The following is a 14,452-nucleotide window of genomic DNA, read 5'->3' on the forward strand; positions in this document are numbered from 1 at the left end:
TAAACAAATGTGTTGCGGAAAATAAGTACAATAAGCCAAATCTAGTAGCAGTTGGATGAAAGAGGCTTTTAAAAACTCCTGGAACATGGAGCATTTACAAGGCTGGGTTTATTAAAGACACTTATTACTCATAATATAAAAACATTTACCAATGTTAGGAACAGGAAAAGGTTACTAAGTTCATTCAAGCTAGTCCGTTTATGTTTTGAGTACAGCCGCTGCTCAAGAAATGAACCCAGGACTGCACCTCCCTGCAATGTTTGCTTCTTAGAAGTTAATTAACCAATGCAAAAGTGTTCCCTTGGGTCTATGTGCCCAGTATCCTTTGTTAAGAATAACAACTAACATCACAGGCCTTAGTGTATTAGAAATTGCATTATGTTTGGTGTTCAATAATGTGAGCAACAACACATGATTTCCTCCTGCAAATAATCCTTTGGATAGTTAGTTCCCTTTATTAGAAGATGCATAAACTCTTTTGCATTTGCTGAAACAAAGAATGAGCTCATGGGAATACTGGTTTATGCGTTAACTTAAAGTTGACCACGCTCTCCCCTTTCCCACTACTGGAAGGACATTTTTGAACGTTTTTCATATTTTTCATCTCCTTTGTTGACAGGTTTGGTTAAGGAGATTATCGTAACTATTTCAGCTGTTCATAAATATCAGCAAATCAATGATCTGGGGCTCAATTTATTGAAACCAGCAACAAACGTCAACTCTTGTCTATTATCTAACACAAAAGTAGGTGCAGTCTATAATTGTTTCTTACAACTTTCTTACCTAATCCTCATGTTAAAGCAGTGATGTTGCTTTGAAATGACCAAGTCAAGCATGCTATCTTTAGACTAATGGGTTTAAGAGGAACTTCTCGGGGTTGCTATTTCTTTGGACCCCAGGCGGTACCTAGGTTTTTAGCCTGGAGCAGAGCTCGTTGTTTTTGTACAGTTTTTAGCAGATAATTCCCATTTATTGTCTGTCACGCAGTAGGTCTAAACTATGATTTTTCATGTGCAAATCAAACATTTCTTAGCTTTTGTGTTTAGCTGTGTGAAAATGCTGTTGTGTTAGTTAGTTGCTGTTGTGTTAGTTAGCACTCTTCATAGAAAGGAGGAAGGGAAGACTGAAAGATTACTGTCTGATCAATATTTTTCATTCATTTGTTTAAAAAATCCTGCTTGTTTAATTTGAACATGCAGTTGGCAGGTTTACGTGCATAAACTGGAAAACTGCATGCGAATACTTCAGCCATTGGAGAGCACAATCTCCCCATGTGAACATTAGATGGGCAGCTACAAGTGAATTTGAACACCTAATCTTTTTAAAAACTGCATTAGTGTTTTAACTTTAAAAAAGTAACTTTAAATGACTTAATAGGTATTAAACATCACTTACGAAGCACAATTAATGTCCCCAGCAAACTTGGGTAGCAGGAAAATGGTGTTTTTTCTTTTTGTTCAGATTTGCATCTTTTTTTCATGTGGCAACTAATACTACCCACTGTTACTTTTTAAAACATTTTTACAGAACAAGAAACACAATTGTATGAATTATAATATTTCTGTATATTTCAGGCAGGAGCAGTTAAATAACTAGTCCCGGTCAAGAATAGGATACTTTTATAGATGCTCTATGTGTGCAAATATGGAGTAGAACAGTCTCGTCATCTATAAGCTCTGTGATAAAAGAAAATACATTTAAAATAATGGACCAGTGCTACCTTGCCCTTGTGATCTCACAAATGTATAAAAGAGCAAGGGAATCTTCGAGGAGACAAGCTGTGCTCAATAGAGACAAACTGTAATTTAATGTAATTAAATAGGCTTCTTTCTCTATATCTAATACCATATTTACCACTAGAAAAGACAGTAAGCTGCAGTCATGTGAGTTTCTGAGTGCCTCCTGAGGTGTATTGAGCTCCCACAATGCTCAGTGTAGTGGATGGGAGTTGAGGGTACTCAGCAACTTGCAGGATAGGGCACGTCATCGGTAAGCAGTTCTAAGATGATGTAGGATAGAACTGTGGTTGTCTTGATGGGTCCTACAATTAAAAAAAAGAGAGAAAAGAAAATATACCTTTATATCTGCTTCTCTTCTTTGCTGTCTAATGTAAAGTTACAGCTAGCTAGAAACAACCACAAATGGCCCCAGTCTCCAAATAAAGTTTATAGTATTTGGGAAAGTATAATGGAAAGGAAAAAAATGGATTCGGGAAATAAATATACAGGGGCTTTCCCATAAGGCAGCTGTCATTCCATGCATCCACTGGAAGAAACGGGACAAAGTTAAGCCAAGTGATCAAAATATTCATCTAACTTAATTGAGGCTTAGAACTGGATTAATTTATAGTAAAATGCACTATTCTGTAGGAGGATTTGATGATGTAGCTCCGTGTGGAGTTCAGTCTTGCATTAGCCTCTCTCACTGGGTCCCTCCCGCCCTGAAAGGAGAATGTCCAGAGGATCTGCCTAGTTGTGGCTCTATCACTCCATCCACAAACCTACCCCATCCCTGGCATGCAGGGAAGCCTCAGAGTGTTGTCTCCTATGTTGCAGAAGGAGCATGGACCTCGGGGTGGGCTACACAACGCTGTCCCCTGTGCAGCAGAACCAGAAGGGGCAGATTTTGCCCCAAAGTAAGTAGGACAATTGCTGCTAGGGTGAAAGCTCCTTCATTCAGCCTCAGCACTGTGGTGAGCTATGCTGGTGCAAGCACAAGATGCAATAATGAACCATGAGGAATAATCTGAGCACAAGCCTAGACCGTATGGAAAACCAGGGGATGGTAACCACAGATGCACAATGCACAAAAGGGCTTTTGTTTGTCAGAGTCTATCAGTGTTTAAATAGAACTGGCAAAAGCACAAGCACACGGTATCAGTGCCTTATCTGGGACCATGTTTATTCGCACATATTCATCAGTCACATGCGTTTACCCACCTACACCAGTGTGAAGTTTGAAATTTCAGATGTGTCACAGTGGTGCGGCTTCAGTGTTCCTTCTAGAGCAAATGTCTGCCAGGAAGTGCTGGGAACAGGATGTTTTATTTAATTATACAGGTGTGGTATCCTCAAGAACATGCTTATAGTTGCCCGGGACTAATTAGCTTGGATGGTTTATTTAGGTAGGTGTAAAAAGAAACCAAGGTGACTCTGCCTTGGACCACACTTGTGATGAACATTAACTACTTGTATTCACTAGAGCAGGACTGGCTGTAACACCAAGCCTTGGCTCTCAGCTGTGTTGGATTCTGGTGTAGTTAGTAGTCTCATGAAGTGAGACAGCATTTCTATGCCTGGTAGTATAGTCTGATATTCGTCCTCGCACTTGTAACATCCTGGATTACTAGGGAGCTCCTTAAAGCACTGGGACATGCATATTGTAGAAAAGCCGGGAGCTTGATTGATCGTGTCTGCACTGCATGAGTATTCACATAGCAACAGCTAAACTTGCAAAGACCTGTCCCATGTTTCATTAGCCTTGGTATAAAACAGGGTGGATTTGATTTAAATCGAATTCATTTAAATCACTAGTCAGGAAGACTCAATTTAATCATGGATTTCTACATAAAAGTGCATTCTTGTTGGTTGTTATAACCTTAATACATATTCTTCACAACTCAGAGATAGATGTAGGTTTCATTTTTAGAAGGTACATACTATACATTTTTAAAGTGATTTATTTTGAGAACTTTTCAGATTAGTTTTACAGCTATATCAGAAAATGAATGATTGTTTGGTTATTTCATTTACCAAAGGTAATTGAAACAGCTATTTATGAAGTCACTGGGAGATGAACTATCTCCAATTCAACAGGTTAATCATTAATATTTGGAGGATTTTCTTGCCATGCTGTATTAGGAGGAGAACATCACCAGACAATTTCAATTGTTTTTATTTAACTAAAACAACAACGTTATGGATTCTGTTTTTTTTTCTTCAACAGAAAACATATAATATTTTAACAAAACAAACATATGAATTTTTGAATTTAGTTAAACATTCAAGTTTTTTAAAATCAGGTTTGTTTTTGTTAAAATTGTTTAACTAAAATAGTTAAATGAAATATTTGTTTTAAAAAAACAAAAATTGAATCGACTATGTCAGCCAGGTCAACATGAGAAACTTAAAATATTGGCTTCTGCAGCTAACTCAGTCGTCTTCACCTTCATTTTCCTGTTTGTTCATAATCTGGAAAAGAAAAACAAGCTTTCCTGCTTTTTCAGGTCCCAAATGATTTCTCAATTTGGAATGAATTAGTCCAAAGGAAGAAAATATTCTTTCTACACGGCAGAAGAAGCTACTGCTGTTAAAAGTGAGATTATCTGAATCCAAGTTCTTAAGTGACTTCCACCAGTTCACTGGTGTGACTTTCTTTAAAACATCATCAGCAAACATATATTTCTTGAATGTTCTTGTTCCCAAACTGGGTCTCTTTTACAGCCTGCTGTAAAATTATTGGTTTTCTTTTCTAGTGAGAGAATGGTATGGTAGATCTCAAATCAATGAAGGCTACTCTCAGAAAGACCTCAAAACTTCTGGAATATGCTGCCCAAACAGTTTCATTTTTGTTTCTACTGCCTGTCCCTCCCTTCTCACATTAGTCTCCAGACTTCTCCTTGTCCAGATCTGTTCTGCCCCCAACAATCTTCTATTCATTGAACTTTTTGAAACTTTGCACTTTTAGAGAGAGGTAAGGGATTGACTCTGTGTACACAAATTTGCAGAGGGACAATAGGCTTGAGGTCTGTTATTTCTCACGTCAATATATTATTTATTTATTTTAAAACATTTTTGCTGTTAACAAGCATGTTATCTCTGGACACACAAATCCACAGTTTGAGAACTGCAAAACTAAGCATCTCTGATGGTATCTTCTAGACTGAGCACTGAGTCCCATTGGGTAGATAGAAAGATTAATCTAAATAATCTATTCAGAAGCCTCTGAAACCCCATAAAATTGGGTCCCTTAATCCATGAACTATTGGAACTCATTTACAAAACTTTTCTTAAACATTACATGATATATTGTCTCATACTATAGAATTAGAATTTATAATCCCTATTACATGATGAGATATCTTTGAACTATAATGTATCTTAATTAAAACTATCTTTAGGTAGGTTTTTTCCTCAAAAAGCATTTTATCAAAAAAATCCGATTTAAATTAAAAAAATCAGATTTTTTTTTAAAAATCACTGATTTTTATCCACCCTGGTGTAAAACTTGGGATGGATTGTCTTGGGCTCATCTCCTCTTTGGTGGTTTCAAAGCCCCGTGGAGGAATGTGGAAGGAATGTCTCAGGACATTATGCCCCCCTTAAAGACTCCAGCTCAGGGTGGCTCTGGCCAAGGAGGGCTTGATGATCTTACCTGTGTCTAATTACTATACTCCTGGGGGCATTCTGCGCCAAAAAATTCTGCGCACAATATTTAAAAATTCTGCAAATTTTATTTCTCAAACTAACACTACATAACCCTGCCAGTTTAAATTATTTTGGTAATTTATTTCAAAATACCTGTCAGCAAGTATGTCTGTAACAAGACAGACACTCATAAAAATTCCCCCAGGAGTAGAAGAAACCCCTGTGACAACCCACTTCCTGTTTCTCTGCCCCCTTCCCACAAACCCAGCCGTGGCTCCCCCCCAGCCAATACATCCGAACCCCTTTTCCACCCAGAGCCCAGCCGCAGGGCTCCTCTCTTGCCTAGATACCCGCACCCCCTCTCGAGCCCAGCTATGGGACCCCCCCAGCCCAGATACATGCCCCAGAGCCTAGGGATCCAGAGGGAGAAAGAGCCTGATGCTGGGTTCCAGTTTCTTGCGTGCCGCCCTCTCCTTCCCTCAGGGCTAGCTGGGAACTGCAGCTTCCAGGACCCTCTAGCTCCCTCCCCATCCCCCCAGCAGTGTCTTCTATGTGTGGGCTGGGCTCTGCCAAGTCCAAAAGCCCCTAGTGGCAGCTAGCAGCACTGCAGCCCATTTCTGTTGGGGGGAGGGAAGGAAATTCTGTGCGCACGTTAAATTCTGCAGAATTCTGCATTGCGCAGTGGGGCAGAATTCCCCCAGGAGTAAACAATGCAGTGCCATGCATCAGCCATTAATATGTTGGATTGTGATAGGAGATGCTCCTTTTCTCAAGACTGGCCTGTGCCCTTCCTTCTCCAAGCTTTTTCCAGACCCTGGCAGGCAGCTGAAAATATCAGAGCCCAAATTCATGTGGTGCCCTCCCGCTGCATATGAGAGTCCTCATTCTGAGAACAGATACAGAGCCAAAGTCTGTGATCCTTTATGGTCTGATCCTGTCCCCACTAAAGTCAATGGCCAGATTCTCATTGACTTCAAAGGGTGCAGGATGGAGTCCACATAAAGCAAAGCTTTAATCAGTGGGAGTTTTATTTGATTAAAGATGCAGAATCTGATCCATAGGTTTTTTTCCTTTCTAACCACATGAATGTTCTGCCAAGTGAGTCAGCTAAGGAGCAGGTGGTGGTTGGATAAAATCAGCTAATGGTGTGCTGCACATGTGGGACTTGGTACCCTTACTCTAGAAACTGTTCATTTCACTCCCTGGGAAAGGAATAAAAAAAGTGAAACAAGATTCTAACCTATATACTGCCCTTGGTAAACACACAAATTATCCAGTACATCTGTGACTACACAATAGAGTGGGGGGAGAGGGGAGAAATCTAACCAGAATGTTGTTTTGTCACAGATACTAACAGAAGTGTTTGTGCTGAGGGATTGTAGAGCAAGACAGGACATCCACTGTGTATACACACACACACACACACGTGTAATATGGGGGCAGCCATAAAGCCAGTACTTCAGGATACCCTTTGATGTTTCTCTGGGTGGCACAGAGCAGAGATTCCTACGCTATCACCTCTCCCAGCCCCTGGTGCAGGGGCATGATAGGGGCATCCCTGAAATGCAGCCGTACGAGCAACCCTTTGGGACCAGAGAGAACTGGCCTCAGGACTAAGGAGTGCAACAGCTTAAAGCTTTTGGCTGCCTTAACCCAGTCTTGGGCTGATCATAGCTTGAACGGAGCCGGCCCATACATATATGGTTGAATTTGTTTGTAAATGTTTGCTTTCAGTCCACACAGCTCACATCCTTGTAACCTATCCTGTATTTAGCAAGCAAGGGCTATATTAACTGAGCATCCCCTGAGTTTACAATAACACGATGCATAGACAAAACAGTCCTGTGCCTGCTGAAGATTTGGAGAACGATAAACTAGAGATCTATAATTAAAGACCCAGTTGCTGAAATGGGAATAGATTTAAACTCAAGGTCAAAATCCCTTCTGGCACTTCCTCTTCCTAATAACCATGAATAAAAATCAAACAAATCCAACTGGCTCCAGCCACTAATCTATAACAAGCAAAGGTCACAGGCGTGATAAGAAAATAAAGCGACCACAAACAGCATTACTTAAAAACATATGTTAGAAAGTGAATCCCAGGGCAGAGCAATGGCCACTCCAGCAATTGAACTTGATTGGAGTGCTACCGAGAATCTCATTGCTGGCAACAAACGGGAGATGATTTCAAAGCCAAACAAATAATGCAGGGGACAACATGTGGCAGGGAAAGTGTAACAGTGTTTGATTTCCAGGGTCTCCTGGGGTGTGAGGGGTGAGCTATGGAGAGATGGGGAAGGTTTTATGTTTCAGTGCAGTGGTACAGGAAGTGTAAATTAATAGTGTGGGGTGAAGTGGAAATTTCCACTGACCTCCAAGCATATTCCTCTCCTTGTGGCCTTGTCTACACACAGACTCAGCCAAAAGTTGTTGTGCAGACAAGGCCTAAGCCTCTGGACTTGCCTTTTCTATGTATATTGCCTGTGTGAATCAATGTTACTGGCTGGGGTTAGTTTTCAGTTGTACTTTTTAGTGCGTGAAAAATCCATTGCGTTGTCGCTATTTGAAATCAGTAGATATAAACGGAAAATCCAGGTGACTTTTACATAACCTAGTGTCTTACATAAATCAAAACACAAGGTCATGAAGTTGAACACTTGTGAAGTTATAGTGCAGAATAACAGAGCAAAGCACAAAAACAATAGCTCCAACCTCCTGCTTACATACAGGGCTATTAATAATTAAGCAAACATAGGAAGCAGACAAATAATGTATCTATACCAGAGCTTTTTCCATCAAATTACAATGGTAGGAATATTAATGTTGCCTGAGTGCTGGCTTTATAACCATCATATCATCTAACCCTGCTCAGGATACATCTAGAGTAGGAATCCTCAACCTGTGGGGTCACAAACAAGTGTAAGGAGGTCAAAGAGTTTAAGGCCAGAAGGGCCCACCAATTCATCTGGTCTGACCTCCTATATATTGTGATCAACTTGTCCTTCCCATGTTGCTCAATGGTAGGAGAGTCCTGGCTAGATCCTGGTATTAGGGGTGATGACTGTGACAGATATTACAACCCCCTGCAATGTCTTTGGGTACCATATTGTATTAAGTGTATGAATGACTTATGTGTCCCTGTGGGCCATGGACTGTATGTAACTCCAGGAGGAGGGACGTTACCACAGTTCCTCCAGGAACCCAAAACAGTGGGGGGTGATTAAGTTGAATCACTTAGCGTGTCCAGAGAGGTACCATCCCTGGGGTAGTTTGCATATATTGGTTCAAACTGGGTTTTCCAGAAACCAACACACAAAGAAAGGGCTTTTGATAATAGATGGGGTTTTTAGATGGGGTAAGATCCAAGTTACCCGGGAAGGAATTTTCTGTAGTATCTGGCTGATGAATCTTGCCCATATGCTCAGGGTTTAGCTGATCGCCATATTTGGGGTCGGGAAGGAATTTTCCTCCAGGGCAGATTGGAAGGCCCTGGAGGTTTTTCGCCTTCCTCTGTAGCATGGGGCACGGGTCACTTGCTGGAGGATTCTCTGCTCCTTGAGGTCTTCAAACTACAATTTGGGGACTTCAATAGCACAGATATAGATGTGAGGTCTTTTTTAGGAGTGGTGGGTGAAATTCTGTGGCCTGCATTGTGCAGGAGGTCAGACTAGATGATCATAATGGTCCCTTCTGGCCTAAATATCTATGAATCTATGAATCTATGAATAAAAGGTTGCATTTAAACTGACTCCGGGCCTTCTTTCTTGAGCCTTCAGATGGACAGGACCTTCTATCCATGGGGTGCCCCAACCCATGCGGAAGGGTTGGAAAGAGTGCAGCACACTAGAAACCCATAAGATGGATGGTGACCTCTGGTAAGCTTTTCGCATGTAGGTCAGAACACTTATTGTTTTGATTGTTTTCTCTGTAATGCGTTGACCTGTAGAATAAATGTGCTTGCTTAGAAAGAGCTGTGTGGTAACTTGAAACTGCTGGCAATATTTGTTCAGAGCCCTTGGAGAGAGAGCAAGACACAGGCACTGGCTGTTTGGCAGACTGTCTTGCTGGGGATATCACAATGTAAGGCAGGGAGCGGTGCAGCCTTAAAACCCTCAGTCAAAAGAGATTGGGACAAGGATCACTGGCCAGAGACAGGGGATATCTGGAGACCTGAGACCTGACTGGGCACTCCTGCAGTGAACCACACAGGGGGGACACAGGTGCAGTTACCCTGAAACCATCTTGTCCTTTCCGTACTGTTAGATGTTAGGGGCATCCTGAGGTTGTCCCAATATGGAAAAGACTGAGAACAATGGGTTGAGATGATGGTTAATATTCCAGGGCTCCCAGCACTGCTGTCACCAGTGAGAGCCATGGGGAGAAATGTTAGGAGAAGAAGTCTCATGAAGATGAAGCCAAGTAGCTGTCTCCATTGAAAATGACAAGGACTTTCCTGTGCTCCCTGGAGAGGCTTGAGGCAATTACCACTAAAAAGCCATTTTCACCAGCTCAGGAGCATTTCCCTGGATATTGGAATGAGTTGGATCTTCCCAGGAGAAGGTTAATTTTTGGTGTTGATTTTAGCTCTGGCAAGAAACAAAAAAAAAGCTTCACTTTAAAATACAGCAGAATTGAATTTTAGAGGCTGGTAAAAAGGCAGCCTTACAGATAGCCTTTCCCAAGACCACTCTGCTATGGGACAGCCTAGTGAACTGGAAGAAGTGAGGCTGTTCCATAGTAACAAATGCTTATTATAACAAGGGGTTATCAGCTAAAATGGATTTCCCAATTCAATGCAGGAAATTTTTCTCCTCTGACTCTACCTACGTAAGTATATCCTGGCTGCAGCCCACAGCACAGCCTGAATAGCAGTCTGTACACTGTGCCCATAGAATTTAGACCTAAAATCCCTAGAGTGAATGGAGTGAAAGGAGAACTCTAGGATCACTGAGGCCAGCCAGACGCCAGATATGGTCCAAAGGATCAGCTGTTTGTACAACTGCTTCCCAGGTATGCAGCAAACAGCTTTGTTAACTTGCCTCTTGATGAGTTCTTCACCTTCTGGAGCAGTTTGCTTCCTGGTGTTTATTATCCAAGGCTCTTCGCTGCTCCAGCAGTTTAAGACTAATAAATGATGACAGAAACAGAAATGAGGGGTTCCGAGGTGAACCTATCATCTCATTGAACTGCCAGAAGGCCTCACGGTGCCACTGACCTTTGTCCATCCCTGTTATCTCCATTCTAGAGAAAGCTTTAAGGGGGCCCAATATTAGAGTAGATCTGGTTTTCTCCCTTCCCCTCATGAGCTGGTAAGCCAGTGGACAGCAGATTAGAGAGCTATTCGTTGTGTGCAGACTGTGCACAATACTGTACAAAATAGAACAGACCAAATACAGCCCTGATGTCTCTTCATTGAAGATAACCTCATGCTTATGTCAGTATTCACTGAAGATAACCCCATGCTCAGTGCACATGAGTTGCTGCCTACAGACCCGTTGATAAGAAAAGGCCTTCTCAAGAGAATGATCTCTGCCGAAGGAAGATGACACATCAGGATCCTGTTTTGAGCCAGGAAGGGTTAGGTACGGGCTGAACTTTTCAATGCTGAGAAATGCAAACTTAACCCCACGCTGGAAACTGAATGCGGAGGATTGAGAGAACCCTGAATCGTGAGCCAGCAGGCCATATTCTGGAGGCAATGAAGACATGCACAGCCACGGCTGCCAGCTGTAGTTAAGGTGAAAAGATGAGATGGCGAAGAGGATGTATTTCCTGTGCTCATAGGTAACTCTCTCAGAGTATTTTCACAGCCTTGTATCAGAGGAAAGTTTGTGCCAGAATGTTTAAGGATCATAAGATTAGCCTTAAAGAGACTTAGGAAGGATCCAACAGACAGACACAGATCTCCTCCCCTATTATAACCTGGACATTGTTTAGTTTCTACCATTTTTGGGATGGGTCTTTCCTGCTTTTCTTTCTCATGCTGCCTCAGATTTGTAACAGCCTCCATCCTCTTATGCTGCTAAATGACCCCTTCAAATGCCTCCTTAGGGCTCCCCTCTTTCATCCAGCATTTTGCCACTAACCTTATATTGAGCATTCTCTGCTCCCACTTCCACACCTGTCCATGAGAGAAGCACCCTGCCCCATTTTCTCAGCCCACTCCCCACACCTACATGGTTTGATATCTTTACTCAACATATTATCTGCTCTTCTAATGACATGAATGACTCCTTGTAATGCTAGAGTGCAATGTTGCATTCTAATTGACTGTCATTCCAGGATGATGTGCTACCATTTGGGGTTGCTGCTTCCTGCCCTGGTACAGATAGAGTATAGGTCACAGGACTTATCAGTAGCAAATACCAGCTAAAAAGTCTAACAATTGCATGCGTCCTTTAAATAATCATGTGCAGGCTCGTGCGTAAGTGTTTGGATTTCTGTCTGTATCTATCCATGTTCTTCTCCTGCACCCATCACTGTGGTACCTGAGCACCTCAGATGGGTTCATTAGCTGCAAGTTCTAGGAGCTGTGCATGATCAAGCATTCAAAATTAGTCAGAATGCATTTGTCTATCTAATACTACAGCACTTTTAACCAGGGACCCTCAAAGCCGTTTTCATATGTGGGTAAATTGTATTATTCCCATTTTATCACTGGAGAAACTGAGAGACAAAGCAGTTAAATTCACAGTGCGTCAGATTTGGGGACATAGCCCTGTCTCCTGACCTGCAGTCCTGTGCTCTGACGACTAGGGCCAGGATACCTCCCATGAACCCAACAGTTTACAAGACTCAAAACCAAGCTCCTTTCTCCATTAATGTACCTGGCTGGATAGACACGCTATTAATGCTCTGCTATCGCTTTATTCTTGCAAATGGGACAACAAAGGGAACAGCGGCACAACGGGCTCTTCCGGCTCTTCCAGGGCATTATTGATCAGGAGGCCTGAGAAATGGTATATACAAAATAAACCATCCACTAGATGACTGCCTTGGGTGGTCCCGTTTCTGAGATGGTTCACTTGTGCCATGGGTCCAGTAAGAGGATAGCCCTTGAGTACAAAGCATGATATACAGTCCAGACTGCCTGGTTTTAATAACCCCTTATAAAAGGGTGGCTCCTTTTATCACAATATAATCTTATCTTTTGTTTGTTTCTGAGCTAGCAGAGAAATGCCCTGAGCTACGCACAGCTGTTGAGCTTCTAGACCAAAGGCTACTGTTTTCTTATTCCAGGAACCATGGGGTGCTGGAGGGTTAAAAGGCTTGGCCCTGCCATGTGTGTTTAAAAACAAGGCTGACTTTGCAGCCTGCTGGCTCCGTCCTGACTCCATCCTGCTGTTAATAGAGGACAGAAGACCACTTAGAGCTTCCTCTTCACCCCATAACAAACAGCAAGTAGCCAGTCCCCCAGGCCTTCCTGTATCCCACGCAGATCCTAGCAGCAACTCACAGCCTGCCTAGGTATTTTACCGGCTCTGTGGCTCAGCTGAGCCTGTGCAGTCTGTGGAAACAAACTCTGTAGTGGCACCAGTTGCCCTGGGCCAGATTGAGGCAATGAGGTATAAAGAACTAGCTCCTCTAATGATATATCGTGCTCCAAATCTTGCTCCTGTTGAAGTCAGAGAGTTTTGCCCTGACACTCCCTGACAAAATCCACACGTTGCCATGTTGTACTGTCTTATCCTTGCTTGGGTCTTCTCATTTTCTGTGATGGGTTCGTCTCTAGCTTTGTGAGTGTGTCATGGTGACTCTTGCCATTGAGGGGCTGGGTGTGATGTGCTGCTGTGCAGGCCCGCAAGGAGCCACCCTCCCCTTTGCTCCCTGTGCTGAAGCAAAGAGCAGTCACACTCCTTTCATTGCTCTGAGCACAAGGACTGTGTGTGGACAGTGGCAGTGACCACCCCAAAAGAGGCAGGGAGAAGGCAGGACTGTGACTTTAAGAAGGGAGCACATTTTGCATCCTCTTAATATGGCCTCTAATTTTCCACATGAACCCATCCAGGTGTGTAATTATCCCATTTGCACATGCAGACAGGGTAGATAACCCCCACCCTTCACCAACTACCTGCTCTACAGGTGCAAAATTGAGTAGCTGGGTTGATGCCAGGTGAAAATTTTTCCCATATTGTTTAAGGAGGGAGAGGGTCATTTTCAGTTTCAAACTCTTTATGGGTGCAGATAAAACCCATTCTGCTGACATGAGCTACCATTCACTTGTGAACAGCTATTATCCAAAGTTAGAAACATTCACTGATAATAGTTTGAGTTGCTTGCAGAAAAAGCCTGTTTTGATTCTTTCATGTGCTTGTGGGTAAGCGAATAAAGAAATGTTGCTTTAGGAAAATTGCAAGGAAACTATTCACTAACATTATCTGAATGTTTGTTACCTGTTTCAGGGGTTAGATCTGTGCTTTGAAAGGCCCCCAAACTCCATCTTCTGAAAAGTCTTGTATTCCGGGGCAACAGCAGGATATCTGCAAACACTGAACCCATCCAGCTCAATTGTCCTTTATGGGGGAGGCATCATCAGAGAGAAAAACAGAAAAAGAGAGAGAGAGATTTAGAAATGGAGAGGGGTTCGTCTTCCACGTATGCTGACAAGTTGGTTCTGAGCCGGTTTAGACATGAACGTCTGAGTCCCTCCCTTTCAAGGTCCTGTGGGGCCTGCTGTATCGACACGCAGGTCCTTCCACAAGACGGTGAAACTGCACTCCATTTTGAGCCCTTCTTCTGTTGAGAGACCCCTGAGGTTTGGGGCAGGGCCTGTATCAAACCAAAGCCCCTTCATCCCCTGAATCTCTTGGCTAACCAAATGCCAGTTTGTTTGTATGTCTCTACCATCATATCTGACAAGGTTCCCTCCACTGGCTCATTGATCATCAAACAAAGAGCCTGGGACTGAAAACTCAATGTAGAGCAGACCTCCACGTGTGCTTCTGTTCTTCACCACTTGGGTTCTGGCAGCTGACCTCCCCTTCAGGGTATGTCTACACTACAATAAAACACCTGAGGCTGGTCCAGGTTAGCTTACTTGGGCTTATGGATCTTTGGCTGTGGGGCTATAAAACTGCAGCGTAGAT

At 42.7% G+C, this 14,452-nt stretch overlaps 1 protein-coding gene across 1 annotated transcript in view; it reads right to left on the reverse strand.

Moving 5' to 3' along the window:
• Nucleotides 1–1,541: 1,541 nt before the first annotated feature.
• SPRY4 (sprouty RTK signaling antagonist 4) overlaps nucleotides 1,542–14,452 on the reverse strand; it is a 91,737-nt gene continuing 78,826 nt past the window's right edge. Inside the window, exons 3-4 of the mRNA XM_048861610.2 lie at nucleotides 13,760–13,879; nucleotides 1,542–2,041 (exon numbers count right to left, since the gene is read on the reverse strand). Of these exons, the coding sequence (XP_048717567.1) occupies nucleotides 1,959–2,041; nucleotides 13,760–13,879 (203 nt within the window). The 3' untranslated portion in view covers nucleotides 1,542–1,958. The remainder of the gene's footprint in view (nucleotides 2,042–13,759; nucleotides 13,880–14,452) is intronic.

The sequence above is a fragment of the Caretta caretta genome, chromosome 8 (assembly GCF_965140235.1).
Source record: "Caretta caretta isolate rCarCar2 chromosome 8, rCarCar1.hap1, whole genome shotgun sequence".
Classification (NCBI taxonomy): Eukaryota; Metazoa; Chordata; order Testudines; family Cheloniidae; genus Caretta; species Caretta caretta.